Source organism: Periophthalmus magnuspinnatus, chromosome 9 (assembly GCF_009829125.3).
Source record: "Periophthalmus magnuspinnatus isolate fPerMag1 chromosome 9, fPerMag1.2.pri, whole genome shotgun sequence".
Classification (NCBI taxonomy): domain Eukaryota; kingdom Metazoa; phylum Chordata; class Actinopteri; order Gobiiformes; family Gobiidae; genus Periophthalmus; species Periophthalmus magnuspinnatus.
This window is the reverse complement of record NC_047134.1, coordinates 19,832,969-19,853,866: the sequence shown is the minus strand read 5'-3', so window position 1 is coordinate 19,853,866 and position 20,898 is coordinate 19,832,969. Positions and strand designations below refer to the sequence as shown.

General features: G+C 39.0%; 1 protein-coding gene across 3 annotated transcripts in view; it reads right to left on the bottom strand.

Moving 5' to 3' along the window:
• The window catches only part of LOC117375800 (sarcoplasmic/endoplasmic reticulum calcium ATPase 2), a 272,725-nt gene that overhangs the window by 239,344 nt on the left and 12,483 nt on the right, over positions 1 to 20,898 (bottom strand). For 2 of the 3 annotated variants that reach the window (XM_055224322.1, XM_033972123.2), the window contains exons 6-20: positions 9,630 to 9,710; positions 9,426 to 9,511; positions 8,483 to 8,947; positions 5,954 to 6,042; positions 5,507 to 5,609; positions 5,295 to 5,426; positions 4,900 to 5,019; positions 4,598 to 4,816; positions 4,183 to 4,518; positions 3,459 to 3,679; positions 2,753 to 2,955; positions 2,596 to 2,681; positions 1,940 to 2,073; positions 1,619 to 1,736; positions 1,019 to 1,139 (exon numbers count right to left, since the gene is read on the bottom strand). In XM_055224322.1, coding sequence (XP_055080297.1) covers positions 1,019 to 1,139; positions 1,619 to 1,736; positions 1,940 to 2,073; positions 2,596 to 2,681; positions 2,753 to 2,955; positions 3,459 to 3,679; positions 4,183 to 4,518; positions 4,598 to 4,816; positions 4,900 to 5,019; positions 5,295 to 5,426; positions 5,507 to 5,609; positions 5,954 to 6,042; positions 8,483 to 8,947; positions 9,426 to 9,511; positions 9,630 to 9,710 — 2,514 coding nt within the window. Of the gene's footprint in view, positions 1 to 341; positions 1,140 to 1,618; positions 1,737 to 1,939; positions 2,074 to 2,595; positions 2,682 to 2,752; positions 2,956 to 3,458; positions 3,680 to 4,182; positions 4,519 to 4,597; positions 4,817 to 4,899; positions 5,020 to 5,294; positions 5,427 to 5,506; positions 5,610 to 5,953; positions 6,043 to 8,482; positions 8,948 to 9,425; positions 9,512 to 9,629; positions 9,711 to 20,898 lie in introns of those variants that run through there. The other variant, XM_033972122.2, reaches the window with a different exon arrangement.

Genomic DNA, 20,898 nt, shown 5'->3' with positions numbered 1-20,898 from the left:
AAAATACTTCAAGTCACTGGTCTGTGCTGTTAAAACTAAATATAAGACTAGCAAATTACTTGCCACCTCCATTTAGTGATCACACCTGTTTTATTCCGCAATTGGAATTTTAATATATATATATATATATATATATATATATATATATATATATATATATATATATATATATATATATATATATATATATATATATATATATATATATATATATATATATATATATATATATATATATATATACACATACACATTTTTTTTTTTTTTTTATGGCAATTTGTGATAGGAATTTGAGCTTTTTTGAATTTGAGGTATAACGGTAATTTATATTTTTTTAAGTCAACTTTCAAATTGACTTTAAAAACAGACCAGTCACTTGTAGTCTATGCTCCCCTGAAATGCATCTCTCCAAAACGCACTACATTCTCGTCCCTATGCCCCGCCCCCAAAATTACAAAATATTCATCATTATAAAATAGCTTTGTAAATTCTCTGTACATCTCTTATACCTACTCTGTGGTTACTTCTATCTGTTTAAATAGGACCAAAAAGAAACAAACATTGGGACGACCTGTCAGTTCCCTGCAGTCCCTTTTGGCGCATATTCAAATAGACAGATTTTTACAAAGCCAAATTTCCATTAATTCCATAAATTAATTGATTGTTATCGTCTACTTGCTGAAAATAGGAGTATAGAGAAATGTAAATAAAAATATGTTACGTTCGTCAGTCTTTGTCCCTTACCCCATGTTTTGTAATGGTCCTAAGCTTTACAAAGCCAAATGTTGACTTTTCCATGATTAAAGTTAGTTGTTTGTGTTAATGTCCACTCCACACGGTGCTCACGGTGGGAGGGGGAGGTGAAGGCTTCAACGCCAGAGGGAGGCTAGGTTAGTGTTTTCAGGGAGGTAGACCCACAGCACCAGGGGCAGTGACAGAGCCACGAAGGGCCAGGAGATGCCGTTGGTGCAGTGGGACAAAGAGCAGCCTTTAGGGGGCGCTCTCTCCAGATGTTTACCCAGCTCCAGGTAGTTTCGGGCCATGAACTTCAGCAGCTCGTCCAGCAGGATAACAGGCATGGAGATCTTTAGCACCATCAGCCACTGGGTCGAGTCCAGAGGCGTGATCTGGAAGATGACCTGCGCAACAGAGAGGGAATAAGGTTTACTAGGGTTATCTTACTAGGGTTATTTGTACAAGAGGAACAGTTTTGAGTTCCTAGTACTTTAGTTTGATGCACCTAGGGAACATGCTTTCAGTTGGGAAGAGAAATGACTTGGACATCGTACCTCCAAAAATAGATTACCTCAATTTTTCAGATTTTTATTAATACTAAGAATCTTAATTGTTCATTTAATAATTTTCTTGTATCACAGTTTTATTTGCATGGTTCTCAGTTCTCAATTGTAGAAAAAGGGAAAGGAAACCTTTGTTATCTTGCCCCTTCCTAATTAAATATCTAGGCAGAAATTGTAATTTTAAAGCTATTTAGACCCACTGCAAGTCATTGTTGCTGTTGGAAAAGAAATTTAAGCAGTTCAAGCAACCAACAAGCTATAAAGATCATTGCCAAAGAACACATTTTCTCTGTGTTGTAAGTCCAGGAGTGGGAACTCACCGGCAGAGGCTCGACATAGAGAATGAGGAAGTGCAGAGACATTGAAAGACAGATGGCCCCCAGCAGCCAGATGTTCTCCCAGGGAGGCATCCGCAGCAGGGACTGGTTCTCTGACAGACTGCAACACAAACACAAGCCAACAATCAGTCTTCTTGGATTATTTTTTTTGTTTAATTCTGGTTCATTTCCATCCTGGTTCAGTCCTTTTTAGATTACTCTGAAAGTCACACCTTTGGAGTGGTACTTTATTTTAAAAGTATGAAAATCCAAGATCTATATCATACAATGATTCAGACTAAAAACACCTATACCGGGACTGACCTGTTGAGGGCATTGCACATCTCAATGGTGACCAGCACAGACAGAGCCATCGTCATGGGATACGGAGACTCAAACACGTGACAGTCCAGACCCTCAAACTCCAAGCTGTCGGGGTCACACTGTAGGAAGTGGCTCTGAAGATGCACAGTGAAAAAAATGATCAATCCATAAAAGTCCAGGTCAGTATTGAACAATATTTTAATATAAAAGCTAAAGAAAGTCTGTTTTTTTTATGAATTCCAAGTTGTATTACTCCTGTCAGGTAAAATAATGTACATTTCAAATATGTCAAACACAAATTCTTTAAAAAGTGCACGCTTTCAATGTTATAATAGTTTACAATACAGCTGTAACCCTTTAGTCATTTAGAACTATGAGCTTCACGTCCCACAAACACATATGCAGTTTACTTGTACTTTTTTGTATACATAGTGTTTTTTTCATGAACTCTAAGCATGTACTCTTGCAAATTGGGTCAAATCATAAAGATACTAAATAGTTTTGAGAGATCTTTCCAGTACAAGCACGTATTAAGCCAACCATTAATTTATTTTGTCAATTACAGCCCTACTCTACAATAATCTGACACAAAATATAGAATTTATAGCAATTTGGGGTTTAAACTAAATAAGCAGATAAAAATAACCGTGACTCACCAATTGGTACAGAGTGATTTGAGGTCCATCGTCTGAAAGAATGAACCACCAGGCAGCAGCTCCCACTGTCGCAGCACCAACATAACCTGAACACACAGTACATAGTTTAGTAATAGTACTTTATAAAGTTGTCGTGGAAAGATTGGTTGAGACTTGCCTCCAATGGCGAGGTATCTGAAGAAGAGCCAGCCGGAGATGAGGGGCTCTTTAGCGTTCCGGGGAGGTTTCTCCATGATGTCCAGGTCTGGGGGGTTAAAGCCCAGAGCTGTGGCAGGAAGTCCGTCTGTGACCAAATTCACCCACAACAACTGTACTGGGATCAGGGCCTCTGGGAAGCCAAGGGCCGCTGTCAGGAAGATACTGTAGGGCCAAAAGCAAGTTATACATTTTTCATTCATAAAACTATTTTTTGACTATGCCTAATAACATTAAAGCTGGCGTGTCTGATTTTCAAACCATGAAACCATGAAATTCAAATTGTTCATTTACTGTTTAAATTCTAATTCAAACTACTGCCGACAGAGAATCTGCAACACTCTAAATGAACAATTAATATTCATTTGTCTTTTTATTTCATAGTAGGGGTGGGCAATATTGACAAAAATAAATGCAGTCTGAATATCAATATTCAGACAACATTTTAACAATGCATCAGGAATGTAACATGCAGTATTTCTGTGCCTTTCTGAGGTCACTTTTAGTCATTTTAATTGTAGACAATATAAATGGATAATTTTGCATATCTCCAAAACAGCAATTACGATATTATCAATTTTTCAATACATCTCCATCATGATAATTTCATGTTTGGTTTATGATAAAAATCGCTATAACTTTTCCAATGCAATTTTATGATGACTGACCAGACGACCTCCCCAACGTTGGAGGAGATGAGGTATCTGATGAATTGCTTCATATTGTTGTAAATGGCTCTTCCCTCTTCGACAGCGGCCACGATGGAGGAGAAGTTGTCATCAGCAAGGACCATCTCAGAGGCAGACTTGGCCACAGCAGTCCCAGAGCCCATGGCGATACCAATCTCTGCCTTCTTCAGAGCTGGAGCATCATTCACACCATCTCCTGTCTGAGTCAGACGGGGGAGGGTTAATATATATTTTTGCAGGACTTTTTCTACATACTAGGCATTACTGGCTACGATTGGTGTTGTATCCCAGGAAAACCACGAAAGACTATCAGTACATCAGCATATCAGCACTAAAGCATTTCAACAAATCAAAGGGAGCAAAATCAACAATGCTGCTTCTGCATAAAGGATTATAATTTTGCAAAAGAATAAGGTTTCCCATATTGGGTTTCAAATTTACCTTGATAAATATATTAAATCTATTTTTAAAAAGATGATTCACTCACCGGCCTAATTTTTTTGCCAAACTGACTTTTGTGTTTCATTCTACTATCTAGACATCAGTGCCAGTAGGGGCCAATTTTTACAGCCCAAAAAACCACAAACCAACCCAGTGACAGTTTATTTTGATATTTTCCCAAAATCTTGAAAAATGACTTGGCAATTACGCTATGAGGCCAATGATACATAGTCTGAATGTGTGGACACAGAGTAGCACTCACCATAGCTGTGATCTCATCAAAGCCCTGCAGATACTCCACAATCTTAGACTTGTGTGAGGGCTCAACTCGGGCAAAGCAGCGAGCGCGGGTAACAGCCTCCCTCTGAGCAGTCGGAGACAGCTCGTCAAACTCACGCCCAGTGAAGGCCATTTTCTCCACGTCGTCCTCCTCCGTCAGAATTCCGATCCTACGGCAGATAGCCACCGCCGTGCCCTTGTTGTCCCCGGTGATCATGATGACGCGGATCCCGGCCTGGCGACACAGTGTGATAGAAGCCGCGACCTCCTGTCGGGGAGGGTCCAACATCCCCACGCAGCCCACAAACGTCAGGTCGGACTGGGCAAGAGAAGATGCATAACTTATATTATGGCAACTTTTGGCTCATCCAGACTTTATGCGTAAATTATTTTCATACCTCATACTCTGAGAACTTGGCAGTATCGGCCAAGATCATGTCGTCCATCTTTGGGGGCGAGTCCCTTGTGGCCAGGGCCAGACAGCGGAGTGTGTCTCGGCCCGTCCCATACTCACGGATCACAGACAAGATCTTCTCTTTGATGCCTTTGGTCAGAGGAACTTTGGTGTTGCCCACTCTGACGTGAGTGCACCTGTCTATCACTCCCTCTGGAGCTCCCTGTGGAAATGAAAAATATATAAGGATAAAGTATAGGTCTCTTTCAAGTAAATTTTGGATGCATTGACTGAACTTGATCTTACCTTGACAAACATCTTGCCCAGAGATGAACGGGACTTGTTGGGGGTACAGTACACAGACATGGACTTTCGGTCTCGAGAAAACTCCAGTGTGAATTCCTTCTTCATCAGCTGCTTGATCACCTGTTCCACAGAGATGGCAAGCATGGCAGAATTAACCATTAATAGTGATTAGGCTATAGATATTACAATCTATTGTATTAAATATGCATCATTGAAAAACTATAAAAATAATGTGTTTCAGTTTAATAACAAAATGTTATGCATCAAATATGTAATACAGCTGGTCATTAAATAATCAAAATCAACATGGTGTCCTCCTCAGCACAGCGTCAGTATATGGACTGAGTCAGACACAAAACTGCAGTGCGGGCCGCAGAGGGACCAGTGTCACTCACAGAGTTGCAGGCGTTGGCGCGGTCAATCTTGGACAGGTTGTGCACTTCAGTGTCAAACACGTTCATTTTCTCCACCAGACAGGTCAGGGCAGTCTCTGTGGCTTCACCTACCTTCTCATACACTCCTTTCACCTGGGAATAAAAGATGACTCAAGTTTACAACAGATACCTTCACTTGTGTAAACTAGAGTTGAAGGATTAAGGCATTTTACCTCATTGAAGTCCAGTGATGAGTCATTGCAAAGAGCACAGATGGTGGCCAGCTCAACCAGACCATCAAACTGGGATGATTTTACTTGTTTACCGTCTTGATATCTGAAAAAACAAAACAAAAAACCCCCCACAAAATTAATAGTTTATAGCTGTTGGTTCCAAAATACAATGTAATATCCATGTCTTTCAGAGTGATGAGAAATGAAGAAAGTTAAACCAAATATTATATCTTTTGAACTGTGAAAAGTTCCCAAAAATGTCACCTATGACAGGAAGCTGCAACCCATTCTCAGATGACAACTTAAAGAAAATAAGAAGTTTGCTGTCCACACATTGCTCTGATTACTACATTTGCTGGTGTGGGAACCTAAATAAATAAGTCTTTGAGCTGCTAAACCAATTACATATCTGGGACACAGAAGACTGAGGTTTGTTGTTGAACTCACACTTCTCCCTCTGGAGCGTAGGTCGACCCTGTGACAGTGAACTCGCTCAGGGAGCAGCTGTCCCCTTCGGCTTTGTTGAGGATGAACATCTGCAAAACAAAAATAAACTTCAATTTTCCCATAATTGGACATCACTCACAGCAGTGTCAGTTTTATATTTGTACAGCAGGTGGCAGTAGCGCTAGGGACTTATGTGGGATAAAAAGAAGAGAGGAGAGAGGTCTGTTGAACATAAACCATGAGACAGTGATGTTTTTGTGAGGATCAGACAGAAGAGAAGTCAAAAGATTCATATGAGGTGGACCTTGAGAGAATTCAAATTAGATTCCATCATTTAAAATTGTATTTAGATCTGGTAATCACATACAGTGCAACGCCACATATTGGAGACTTGCTGTCTGGGAACCCAAAAAGTTCACAAGTTGTAAAATATAATTCATTACAATTATGTAGCCTTGCCAGTCCCATTTTGCCCATAAAAGGCCATCAATTACAAATACTTTTGACATAATAGCTAGTTTTCTTGAGATGAGGTAGACTTTTTGTCCCAGTTGGGAAATTGACCAATCCATCAATACCACTAGGGCAATCTGTCAAGAGCAGTGGCCCTTCTTAGATCTTATGCCAGGATCCTGGTTAAAAGTACCAAGGATTAGCCTAGTGCAAATGGTTTTGGTGTTGATGGGGGAAACCTGAGCAGCCTGAGAAAACCCACCAGAGAATAGAAAGTACATGCAACAGCCAATGTCCTAGTCAGGAATTGAACTAGACAGTTTTGCAACAATTGAGAATTTGTAGGAAACTTATCACTATTAAACTGAAAAAAATTAACATTTGTCATCACTATCTGCCAGTAAACCACACAATATCACGCAAGGTGGATTTTGTAACTTTTGTTGTTCTAAAGTATAGCATTAAACATCTCTATCTCAAATGTATTTAATAATAGATGTTTTATTGATAAAAAAAAAAAAAAAAAACTTAGATAAGTTAAAATGCCATACAGGGGACCATTCCAAGCAAAGAAATAACATTTACAAGCTCAATCTGTGGAGAAGGGACTTGGCTCATAACAGAAAAGTTGCATAGTGCACCTTTAAGCCCCATGCCATTGATAAGGCTAAACACAAAACATGCAAATGCAGAGGTAGTGATGAGGATTATATTGCACAGAAAATTGCAGACAATTTACTTCCTCCGGCAAACTGTGGATACATCTTCAAAGGCTTTCAACGCCCCAGAGATGTACACTACTTTCTCTGCTTTAATGAATGGCTCACAGTGGCAGCCTCTAAATCACCAAAAGCCGAAGTAATGGCTTAGCACTTTATCAGTGCCACCGCAGCATTGCACCCCAGCAAACCTAAATAATACCCCCACCACTAAGCCCTGTTCAGAGTGAGGACAGGCTGCTAAAAGAATACAAGTTAAATAAATGCTGAGTTTAGTAAATGCTGATCTGTCTCCTCTGCATTAGGCTGTGCTGCAGTAGGATGCCACTCACAGATGAGAGAGATGAGAGGAGAGAGAGGAAATGGTAGCTAGGTTTTTTTCTCTTGGTGACGCAGAGAAAGTTACGCAACAGCAGCACCGGCACTTTGTTGAGATTACAGACAGCTCTCTTAAATAATGTCAAGAAGAAATCCCGGATGTTTCTATTTGCATTTGGGAAGCTGTCAACTTTATCCAATATGAGAAGGAGCAGAAAAAACAAACAAGCCCAAGCTACTCAGCACTGCACCAAATGTGTCAAGTCTCCATGAAGCCTAACGTCTAGTCGTTATTTCAATGCTGTCCTGCAGAGGGGGCTAGACAGTGGTACTTGGGATTTTACGTCAATAAAATTACCCATCTGTAAAACTGAGGCAAAGACTGCAATTTAGATTCTCAAACTGGATGTAAACCCCTTATACTGTACTTGAGTACACAGTACTCAAGTAACAATTATTTCTAAAGTAACTAAGCAATAAAGCAAGTGTTTTAACCACTGTGACAACTTTGCAGGGCCAATCTGGGAATAGCCTATCTGACAATGTTATTGTAAATTTCAGATGTTCTGAACGTACAACCACCAATAAATATGAGTAGCAAAAGAAAGTTGTATTCTGTCAACTGGACAAATATTTCTGGAGTAAGCATATTTCACCACTCATCCAAACAGCTCTGTCAGAACTAAAAAAACTATTGGGATAACCATCAAAATGTGTTCACTCCAAAAATATTTTGTCCAGTTGATAGAATTAAACCATTTTTGCTACCTGGATAAGTGGGGGATTACACAGGATACTGTTATACAGATACTGTTATACTGTTATAGCATTATAGTTAAATGTTAACAATGACTGTATTTTCTGTAGTCAATATTTCATTCAATTGTTCAAATATTAAATGTTAATATACAAACATTTTTGAAAGGATATCAATAATGAATTACAAGTACACTAGACCCTTCTTCCAACCCTTCATCATATCACTTCCTGAGAGGCTCGATATGGTGTGTATGTGTGTGTGTTTTTTGCATGCACTCACTCGGCACACAGACATCTGGTTGGTGGTCAATGTCCCTGTCTTGTCGGAACAGATGACAGAGGTGCAGCCCAGGGTCTCCACAGAGGGCAGGCTTCTGACAATGGCGTTCTTCTTGGCCATGCGACGAGTCCCCAGAGCCAGGCAGGTGGTGATGACAGCAGGCAGCCCCTCTGGGATAGCAGCCACGGCCAGAGCCACCGCAATTTTAAAGTAGTACACAGCCCCCCGGATCCAGGAGCCCCCATGGACGGGGTCGTTGAAGTGTCCGATGTTGATGATCCACACGGCGATGCAGATGATGGAGATGACTTTGGACAGCTGCTGCCCAAACTCGTCCAGTTTCTGCTGCAGAGGCGTTTTGTCTTGTTCCGTGGCGACCATCTCGTCACGAATCTTCCCGATCTCAGTGTTCACACCTGTAGCCACCACAACGCCCACGGCTTTACCAGCAGCGATGTTTGTGCCCTGGAAAGAGATGCAATTTCATTTTTACAGACATATAAAAGGCGATTGGTTATATAATATTGTATGTTAGCAAATCGTTGGTTTTGCCATAGTGTTTGGGTATGACATTTAATCAATCAAGAACAGAATAGGAATTTTAAATTTGATTTATAACTGCACTGTTTTTTATATCTTTTAGGCAAAAACAATTCAACAGCCAAATTAAGCAGAGCTTATTCCTTTGGGTTTACAGCAGCAAAGGTTAATCTTACAACTAAGCGATAATGATTAAGAGTAATATGATAATGGAGCAATGACATATTTGCTTTGCATGTCTGCTGCTAAGTACTTGCCATTTCACATCTCTATCCACTTCAGGCAGTTTAATGGCCAGGTATGCATTCATGCAAGTTACCAGTATATTTAAGCACAGTAGCACACTAGCTCAGTGACTAATAAAATACATTTTTAGAAAAGAAATAATTTGTGTAAAACTTACAGAAAAGAGCATGTTCTTCTTGTCCTGATTGACAGCCCGAGGATCAGGTACAGGGTCTGTGTGTTTGATCACAGACACAGACTCTCCTTTAAAAGAAAATATACTTAAATGAGTTTGTGAAAGTAGACAGATTTATTATTGTGTGTTAAATTTTTTGTTGTTGTTGCAGAAACCATAAGCACAAACAACAAAAAATTGTCTCACCAGTTAAAATGGACTGGTCAACCCTCAGAGTGGTAGACTTGATAGAACAAATCCGGATATCAGCAGGCACCTTGTCCCCAACTAGAAAAAAACACAGGAAAACCACATGTACATCAATACACAATAAAGCCTTAGAGTTCACCACTTTATGTCGCTCATAACACTACCAGTTTTATTACAATTTTGGCAAAAAATAATGTTGGGCTGTTCTATAAATATGTTATAAAATATCTTAAATGATTTGAGCAGCCAACCATGGAACATACGGCTTCTAGGAAGTGGGTAGGGATGATGGATTCAACAATCTAATAAAAGTTCGAATGGACAGTAAAATGTCTTCTGCAGAGAGAGAACAAAAAGAGAACAAAAAACTCAGTGAGGTTTTGAATGCAATTCTTGTATTAGTATAGCAGCAAATACATAATTTCTTCAGGATATTATATGAAATAAATATTGAATAAAACATGCATATGTCTTATTAAGATTTGGAAATGTCAAAAACAGTGATACCCAGATACTAACTGGGTGTACTAATACTAAACTTGTATCAAAACTGGACATTCACTTGAACAAGTAAACAACAATCACACAAATAAGACAAAGTTCAGCTTTTTCTGAAAAGGTTTAGAATGATCTTGATCTATATCAGAACCACGACCAAAGAAACAACCATTATTTTTTGTAGAAAATTACATTCTAGTTTTCTAGTATTATCACTGTGGTATTGTATCAAAATTGGGTGTGAAATTTTTTGTTACATTTTAATATTTTTTATTAATAGTAGTAAAAGATAACAAAGTAGATAACAAATCTCTTGCACCTCTAGGAAAACACCAGTGGAGAAATTGTGTACTTTTAACTTCATAAGATAAATTACAGAGTTTTCTGTTGGCAGTCGCTCAGGTCTGGAGTAAACTGGCAAAGCAGCCTCATTATTGGGAGGCCATTGAGTAGTTCTGTCAGGTCTTTGGAGGGGAGAAAAAGAAAAAGACATCGCTGTGAGCCGTAATGGGCTAGTCTCAGAGGGGATGGCTGATTTGGGAACAGAGCACGGCGTTGACCCACTTTGGCTTCCATTGGCACAGAAAGGCTACAGGAAATAGGGAAATGGCACACTTCCACCAACCTTCACATTGGCCAAGTTAGTTATAAATGAAAACCGTGTCCAAGAAGTTACTACAACCGATAATGCACAATGAAAAAAGTGCCACATGGCATCACTAACCAGATGAAAACATAGCGGGCAAGCATTGTCTAAATACCCATTTTAATCAACGGACTATTAAATATTAGAGCTACTAAGAAATCTCACCAACCAACTATATTATTTATATTATTTCTACAACATAATAAGATGTCATAGACTGAGGCAATAATACCTGATGACTTGGGACTTGACTCAGACGTGAGGGCAATGACTTGACATGAGGTTCAGGAGGCTCAGACTTGTGGACCAAGAAAACATTTCTGTTTTCGATGGGCTCTCTTTTCGATGATAATGGCTGGTAAGTAAGTAAGTATTCTTTAAAGGGTACCAGTGCAGTACCAAATAAAAAGGTTTGGTGACTACTGGTACAGAAAAAAGTTGAAACTGAAAACTGGTACCAAAAGAACACTTTTTGTTTTGATGCCATGTGTATCCTCAGATGTAGTGCTATAGAAAGTTACAAGGCGGTGTTGCCATAAATTAACAACTACTGCTTTTCTTCAAAGAAACAATAAGCCAGTTTAGTGAAATTTATGAACATTGCAGTTTATTTTCTAGATGCCTAATACAGGAATAGGTCTTAAAAATGTACCATTCAGGAACTAGTTCTGAAAATGAGCTATCATTCAAATACTGGTACGTGAAAAAAATGAAAGGTACCCCCTAACTAGACTTTGACTCAAACTCCGATCCAAACTTGGACCTGAATTGAAAAGCCTAAGGACTTGACTTGGACTGGGCTCAGCATGTCCAAACAGACTAGGACAGAGACTTGATCCGACCCGACTGACACGACTACACTGTGCTTATAGTACACCTCCAAAAGCTTGGACTCACAAACTCGCATAACTTTGTAAAATGAAAAAGACACATAAAAAGCATTCCTTCAATTCTCTCTATTTTTGTTGGACACTTGTTTTGTAATACCTGGCAGCTATCGCAATGGTCAACCCACAGCAATGAAATTATAGATCAAGTAAAAATTTAATAAATTTAACTGAAAAATAAATCAGCTACAGAAAATATACCGTCTTTGCACACACATGAACTTCATCAAAACATGATCAATATGTATTACCACATGACAAGGTGGAACAGAGGGTTTGAGAGAAGAACTAGCCCTAAATATGAAAGTGTTGTATGCGAATGAAAACAACAAACAACTCCAGGTATGGTTTTGAGGAAACAACATTACAGCATACACCAGAAAATAGCATAATATGGGCCCTTGAATATATCTGAAAAGATAACCTATATTTGTGAAGTTTTCTGAGAAGTTAAACCTTGGACAGTGTATGGATGTCCAGCAGCTGAGCCAGGCTTGTTCTGTCAACAGGCTTTGACCAATAAAAACAGTGATCAGGGCTTTTCTGAGAAAGACTGAGGGAGAGATCCAACTTGGAACAATTGGTGCATGAATGGGAGCTTTACAAAGGTCACGCTTCATGGCTCTCAAATGAAAAGACACATGGGTTGGTATATTGTAATAGGATAAATATTTTTACTCCAAGCCTTTGTATGCACGTCATGTGTCATATTGGTGTAGGGAGCTTTAACTAAAAGCTACATATTTTCTTGTTCTGGTTTTGTCTAGTAGTAAAAGCAAAGGAAAGCAAGGATATTTTTTATCATGAAATTTGTCTTGAAAGCTTCCAAACATTGATTCTTTAAACGACTCTTCAAATGTTTACTTTGCTTTGAGTAAATGTCAATGTCATTGTTATTTCTATAGCAAATTTACAGCAACAGCAGCCGCCCAAAGTGCTGCGCACACACACAATATATGGTAAAAAAATAAACTCACCAGAACAGTGTAAGAACATACATTATGATAGGTACAAAACTACAAATAAAGTAAATAATAAGTTTTAGGATTTACAGTCAAGTGTAGTGTTAAATATTATTCTTTTGATTTGACAGAATTGGCTGTAATTATGTAGTTTTAGCTAAAGTAACTTCTATACGTCTATGGCTACATTCATCGTTGGTTTTGGTTTTGTTTGGAGTTCTGGTCGGGTCCTAGTCGAGTCCAAGTCGGGTCTTGGTTCAGTCCAGGTCTGGTCCAGGTCTGATCTGACCCTGGGGACCACTCCCTTGGCATTGGGAATGCTCAAGTTAGACAATTACTTCCTTGATGGTGATACAAGTCTTGCTCCACTGGACTTACATTCAAAGACAAAATGCATGGTCCGGGCCAGGAAACGTGTCTAAAAACAAGCAGAGGCAACAACCTGCTCCCTCATCCAGAGCCCCTTTCTCTGCAGTGGCACTGGGCGTTTCTACACACAGTGATGAAGAGCCTGTATATCATCTGTCCCTTTGTGTCAACATCCCACTTGGTTTGGGGCCAGGAGATCCTCAGCACCAACGCTGTTCACTGCACAACTTGCCAACAAACAGACACTCGCGGTGTTTTACAATGACAAATGCCAAGACCTGTTGAGACGTCGCGCCCAAACTCTCTGCCAGAGCTGCCTGTTAAAAGGTCACCATTTGCTTTGTCGTGTTCTTTCTGATGCTGCTGACATTTGTGGACATAAATGGCAAACAATATTTCAAAGCTGTTTGCCTGACTATAGCTCATCTCTAGAAAATGCAGACAATTAAATGACAAATGTAAATGACATCATAAATCAAATGAAAAACAACACAAAAAGGTGCTTTGCCTGGAATGTTCCCACTATGGAAACTTCTAAAAAAGTAAAAAAAAAATCATCACTTAGTAGATTTTTCTTTTGTAGAGGAAAGCATGAAAACAATAACAGAGAACAACTATGAAATTGGCAAGAGGGGGTACATATTTATTAAACAAATGGTTTGTTCACTTAATCTTTCAATGATTCTGTCATTGAAGAAGGCCTAATTTTGGTTCAAGGGGAACTATAATGATCTAGTCATGTGATTCTACTCATTTCCATCTCTGCTTGCATTTTAAAGTACCAGGTTATAAAGCCCATTACACAAAACCTTTTGGTATAGAGGAGTGTTCCTTCTGGCCCCATTAGAAGCTATCCATAATAAACAGGTTGTGTGCATTTAGTTACATGCCCTGATATAGTCATTATTATGTAGTCATATAATAGTATTAGGATCAGAAACAAACATGCTGAATCATTATGAATCTTGAATGGATCATTTGATGTGACATTTCAGTCTTTCTGCTAGGATAGTGTATTGTTGTATCAATGGGCAAAACTTTTTGCACATCTTGACTGCAACAGAAAAGCCACATTTACATTTTTGAGGTTCAACAAAAAAAAACAAAAAGTGATCAATTGAAAATCAGTTACTACCTTGAGACTTTAATGTCATTTGAGAGGGATTTATTTCATCGCACAAATCAGCTCAGCCTGTTGTAGTTCTAACAAAGTCAGTTCTTCTCAGGTTCTGTTAAAACAAAGCTCAAAGTAAAGTCTAAACTGAGTTACAGAGCTTCAGAAAGAGCAGTGGCTCCAGCTAGCCTTAATGACATCACTTGCAGGGTTTTATTATGACTATCATTCTTAAAGGTCTAATTATCTGGGGTGATTGATGGTAGAAGGTTGTATCAGGAGATGCATGTATCAATACTATAACAGGAGTAGGGCACAGTAAATGACCTTGAACAATGACAGAAGACTGGGCTGTCACTGTGTGGGCGTCAAGCTTCAGCCAATGTGTCTTCTGAGCACGGAGTGGCAGAGGCAGACTAGAGTGTGCACTGGCACCTGCCCTGGTCGTGTGTTCGTGGGCAGCTTGTGTTTCGGGACAGGCCCCCTCTGAGCGGCCCAGGAGGCTGCATGTGCTGATGGCAGCCAAACAAAGACCTGACCTCCTGCTCATCTCGAGAGGGCTCTTTCTGAGCAGTCAACAAGGGACACATGGAATTCACTCACTCTGCTGACACTGTAATGAGAGAGACCTATCCAGGCGTGAGCAAGCATACAAGGCATCATGTTATAAGTAAAAAACTATATTTTGCCCAATGAGCAGATATTAAATAAGTAGGGATAGGCACTGTCTCTATTGTAGGTAAGGGTCAATCTTTCCTCACTGACAATCAAAACAAGTGGTGATGAAGATTTCGTTTGTATTGGCTTGTATTGCCCTAAAAAGAAAATGACTTACAGAAGTTACAGCTTTAAGCCAGTTCCAGAGATTGGCAGTGCGATCACTGCTCTGGACAGTGCAAGACACTTCGCACCTCTTGCCTTCGCCTCCTACATTTTTGTAGGTATGAACACAGGATAACAAATGGAAATAAGCCTATACCCAATATCCAGGATGTTTACATGCTTGTGCTTTGACATGCTCCATCCTGACCAAATAACTACAATTATACTATGGAATAATTCTTTCAATATAAATACGGCAACCAGTTGCTTTACTGACTTGATCCAAACAACAGATCAACAAGACCTTCTTTTGATAGAAAAAAAAGCTTATAGCAAAGATTTTTATTTATAATCTTACAGTTTATACCTTAAAATCCTGTAATAAAAATTACCAGACCTTGATCACGAGACACAAGCCTGAACATAATGACACATTCATCCTATACACATTATATGCAAACCTGTCAAACATAATGGAGCAGGGTATACATCATTACTTAAACATGAGTGCAAAATAAATATTTGTTTTACTTTTTCTTGTTCTACTGGACTTCCTGCCCTGTCATCTCCGAACACGTGTGGCTGCTGACTATGAGCAGATTACGCAAGCTTCATTTGGCTCTGGTTGTTTGTTATGAATCTTAAAACAGGGAAAACCAGGCACAACACTCAACGGTTTCTGTTGCTGTAGAAACAACTCATCACAAGAATAAAACTTGTGCCTCAGAAACTAATGTTGAGGCAGAAGTTGAGATGAAATAGTGGACCTACAACAAAACAGGAAGACTGTACTATCGACACAGGGGCCCAGCAGGGGATAAGACAGCATTTGAACTACAAGGCTTTTATGATACCAAGAAAACACTCACAAGTTCCATGTTTACATCACTTTCTACCCACTACATCCTAGAGCAATACAGCAAAATAAATTAATAAATGGCTAAGGACAGCCCGAAACTTGAGTTTTTCTGATAAACTAATTGGCTTTTTTAACACTCTTTATGCATTATATTAAGTCATAAAATGTAGCTTAGCTCCATCATACTTCACTTTTGCATGCACTAATCACTAGTAATTATTACTAGATAATTACAGCCTACTTTAACCAAATTCTGTAGTACATCAATTACAGAAACATGCAGCAGTATATTTAAGATTGCAGAATAAAGAGACAAAGAGGAGGCTGTAAAAACAGATTGTAAAACTCTTTTAAAGTCAAAAGTACACATCTTCATTACATTATCAATCATGGTCCTTATTCTCTGCAATGATTATGGTTCATAAGGGTTAAACTCCTGTGTTATTGAGTTGGTGGCAGTTTTTCTCAGCTCCTCTCTGGCCGGTGCGGCTGCCTCAGTGCGATGTGTTCAGAATGAAAAGCTTTGGAGTCTTTGTGCGCACTATATGAGCACTCTTTGGTCAGCCCTCGCTCCCCCTGATCTTGCTGACAAGCCTTGAACCAGTGCCAATGGCCCTTGCCTCTGCCACTGTCGGTGGAGGCTTGCCAGGCCACGGTGAATGCCACATACTACAGTACATACTACAGCTGTGATGGGCAGGGTCTATGTGTGTGTGCATCCACTGAGTGCTTCCCTATAAGGCCATGTCTGTCCAGCACAATGGCCCCCCCGCCACAGTCGACTCACTCCGCAAGTTCACAAGCTGCCGGGAACACGGAGCTCCAAATCTACAAATGAACAAGTCTATAAACAGGGACACTCACTATCATCCCCAAAAGGCAGATATGGAGGTAGTGAATCTGAGTGCACTAAAATTGAAAAATACCACAGGGAAATTTTGTTTTATTAAATGACTGCTGCTGCTGTAGTGTTTAAGAAGAATATTGAGAGGCCAGCGGAAGGGAATTATATTAAACTGATTATAACAACATTCTAAAATTGGTTATAAAGTTGCACTGCTTACTAGATAGTAAATTTCAAATCAAATTTGCAAGTTAAGGACTCTTTCCTTGAACAATAGGTAGCTTCCGATTAGTGAAGGACATGGTATAGGCATGCATGGGTTTGAGAGATGAAAAATTTTGATCATTGCTTGTCATTAACACTTAAACCTTTTGAATAGCAACTAGACATACAATGTAAAACCTAACCCAAATTAAAAATTAAGATCCTCTATTCACTTCAAAAGTTGCATAAATTCAAAAACCAGATTCATATTTTTATTACTATACTAGTAATACTGTATATTCTAACAGTAGATCATATAGAGAATAAGGTTAGTGCATAATCAGATGAAGTTGCCAACTTTTTTGCAGAATCAATACACTAAAAAAGCCAGAAAGTTTGCTTACTTGCAAAGTTGTTCATGGACATGGAGCGCACTTGTAATTCTAAAATGCATTACTATTAGAGAGACTGTGGTAACTTGCAATTTAAGTTTTGGTTTAATATAACTTCCTTTCTCGCTGTTCTTAAATGACAGCAAGTCTTTATAATGTACAGGGAGCTCCTGTTAACCGGATGTAGGTGAGTGTTGAGTAGGAGGCATGGCTGAAATACAGATTAGCTTTGGGCCATTCCTCTCACGGAGCAGCAGCTACAGCAGCTACAGAGGGTCGACTGGATGTCCTCTACCACAGCTCTGCAGCGCCTGCGTCATCCCCACTCCTCTGCAGGCCAGGGTCACTGTGAAGCCCTCCGGAAAACATTATATTTAGACTGGATGGAATATGCGTACTGATAATTACCAAACAGAATTATTAGTCTATGATTAGATAAGGGTATTGATTTCACAGTGGTGAAATTCACTTGGAACTACACAACAAAGAGCAGGTGGCAAGAAAAAGGTGCCAAAACAAAAATGAAGATGAAATATGTACAAGGAATCATTGCTGAACAAAAAGGAAAAAAATATATCATCAGGGTTGACTTTTTAAATACACAATAATGAGTATAACGCAGATGTAGCACAGTTTAGAAGTGAAGTTATGCCAAATATAAAACCGTATTATAAACTTAACGATAGCGTATGTAACTACTATGGACACAGGAGGAGTATTTATTTACACTGGCACATTTTAAAAGGAGGCCTACCGAGTACTTGCTTGTATTGTCCCGGCATACTGCACCATCGCCATGGCAACCAAAGACTGCAATTCAAGGACAAATGGACGGGACGGACAAACAGAGAAGCGTGAGGGAAAATGCAAATGGAGCCATCAACAATCCTGGTTTTACAGAATAGAATGTTTATGCAAGTAGTTCGAAGTAAATTATTTGTGTCACTGCCCTAGACCTGAATACTGTGAGATCTGTTTTTACTCTATTTGGTTTAGATTTATGAGTGAGATTCATGAGTGAGATTCTGTAATAATCTAAGTCTTTGGGCTGCCGATCTTGACAGCAAATAAGCTTTTTACAGACTACAAAGAGGTTTTAAAGCCTCCCAGAGAATCGGTGCATTTTTTACGTGTTGGTGCGCATGAACATTGAACATTTTGCACAAATCAAGCTACTTTATATCATATTTTAGTGGCAAAACCTTTCGCAAATTCTGTATCGACATGAATCGGATTTCCACTTAACCAAAAGTGGCACCACAACAAAAGTACCATTCGCTTAGTACCATTTAGAGGCAAAAGTGGGTGATAAATGTATTTACCAGGAGTAACCCACACCTTATACGGTTGTTCCATAGTTCTTTTTAACTTTTTTACATTGTTCTTGCTTATGCCCCTCTAAAGGAGGTTTGCACTGCTGCCAAAAACATGCCAGATCTCCATGGTAACTGTCATCTCCTGACATTAATTCAACCAAACTTGTATGATGAATTGCAAATGTATGTGTGAACACTGAAGATTTCGAAGACACTATAACTGTCTTTCTGCCCACTTGGCTGTATCTCTGAGCTGTGATCTGCTGATGCTAAGTTTAATGAGACACTTTTTGAGTCCTCCACAAATAACAAACCAAAGCCTGAGCATTTATAGGAAAGTCACAAGTTTCTTTTTATCCAAGTGGAACATGCATGGTTCTGCTTGTCACGCATAGTTGGCGTTACAGTTAGCGGATTCACACATTTCTTGGTGAAGATTCCAGACATTTGCATTCCCACAAAGACGATACATACCACATCTTTGAAAGAACTACTTTGTAAACATGTACAAGATGCAGCTTGCCAAAGATTATCATGCATCATTAACTGACCAATTACGGTAGATGAGGGGGCAACAGTTTAGATTGTGCCAACACTACAATGTGATCCATGTCAGCTTAAGATAAAAAAAAAATCTAAATTCCCACTGAATAATTTTAAGATTTTTTTTATGTTCATGATAATACAAGAAGCTAAAAGTATAATCAATCATTCCAACTGATTGCGGACCTTGTTTTTAGACTATGGGTGAGGAAACTATTGGAGGCCAGTTACCATAATTTCTTCCAATTGCTAGGGGTGCACTAAATGAAATATATATTCAGTAGCCTTCAAACATTCAATATAAAAACTGCTTTATGTATTCTTAGAGTGTGTTGTATATTGCAGCAAAGGCACAAAAGCTATAAATCACTTCTTTAGAGTACAGCAATTCATTGTTCTACTACATAAGCCTGTCAAAATAATTACTATATTGACATATTGTTCGCTATATGAAAACTGAACAAACGGAACAATACACATGATAAATTTTGAGCACCAAAATAAAACAGTTTTATAAAAGAGCGTTTGAGTATTTTTGTTGTAATGCGATAAGATTTAAGTGTAGAGGGTTGAAAAAAGTAACTTCTGTGGCTAACTATTGCTTCATTCTGCTATTAACTTGTTGCAGCTCATGTCACTTAATGACACTGCCTTTTTAAAATAGTTTTTAAATGGGATTATTTTACGTTACTGTATCTCTGTAGCAACATATCGTGCTTCAAAATGTACTAATGTGACAGGCCAACTATTACACAATCAAATGTAAACAGACACTATAGAGGATATTTCTAGGGTAGACCAGATTATTTTCAATTGTTTTATGCATCAGTGGGAACATGACTTTCAACTTGCACAAAAAGCTCATTTGGTTCAAGTCTTCCATAACAGCGCAATTGCACTTGACATTGCGTTTGTACTTGTGAAGGTGACAGAGGATTCCAGCATTACCCTGCCTATCCTACGTCAGAGCAGCTCCATGGTTGCAATCTTCACCTGATGGGAGGGGGGCACTCGGGGTGGGATCCGGCACCTGTCATCTGCACGACTGTCACTGCTGCCTATAAATACAACATGCCATAATCTAAACAGCGTATGAGGGCTAAAAATAAGAGCCCCCACTATGCACCGAAAAGACTGCATCGCGTTAGTGCCTTAGGGTTAAACGGAGGTTCATGATAACGGCATACCAACACATGCATCCTGGAAAGACAAGTGAGAACTACACACAGTAAAAAGGATGCTTCAAATGTATATGAATTACATGTTCCCAGTGGACATGAGTGATCGTTTTTAAAGCTTACAAAAGAGAGGAGTACAAAACTAATATAGTGCTTAGAGTATAGAGTCCAGATTCAGAGAGTATGGCATTAAATGCATCTGTCTCCATAGAGCTGTCTACATCATTGACCCACAGGACTATCCAGCTCATCGGAGGCTTTAAATTTTGGTCATGTTACTCATTTGAAAAGCAGATTTATTGCAAAATTTTCCAAAAAAAAGTACTCTGAACTAAATCCACACTGAGAACAGACATCAGACATGAGGAAAGACATGGTTTTTTTCATCATTAAGTTTGTCCTGGAGCTAATAGCAAGCAACGTGGCTAACACAGAACGAGCTGGACTGGAGCTGCGGTTATAATTACACCTGTTTTATGTGACACTGTGACAGAGATTGCTTAAAACAATGAACACACAAAACTTCTCAATGTCACTTATATTAGACTGCAGTCACAGACGAATCAAATGCTTTTAACCAGGGATCGATATGTCAAGTTAGTTCAGTAAATAATGAATACATTACAATAGGT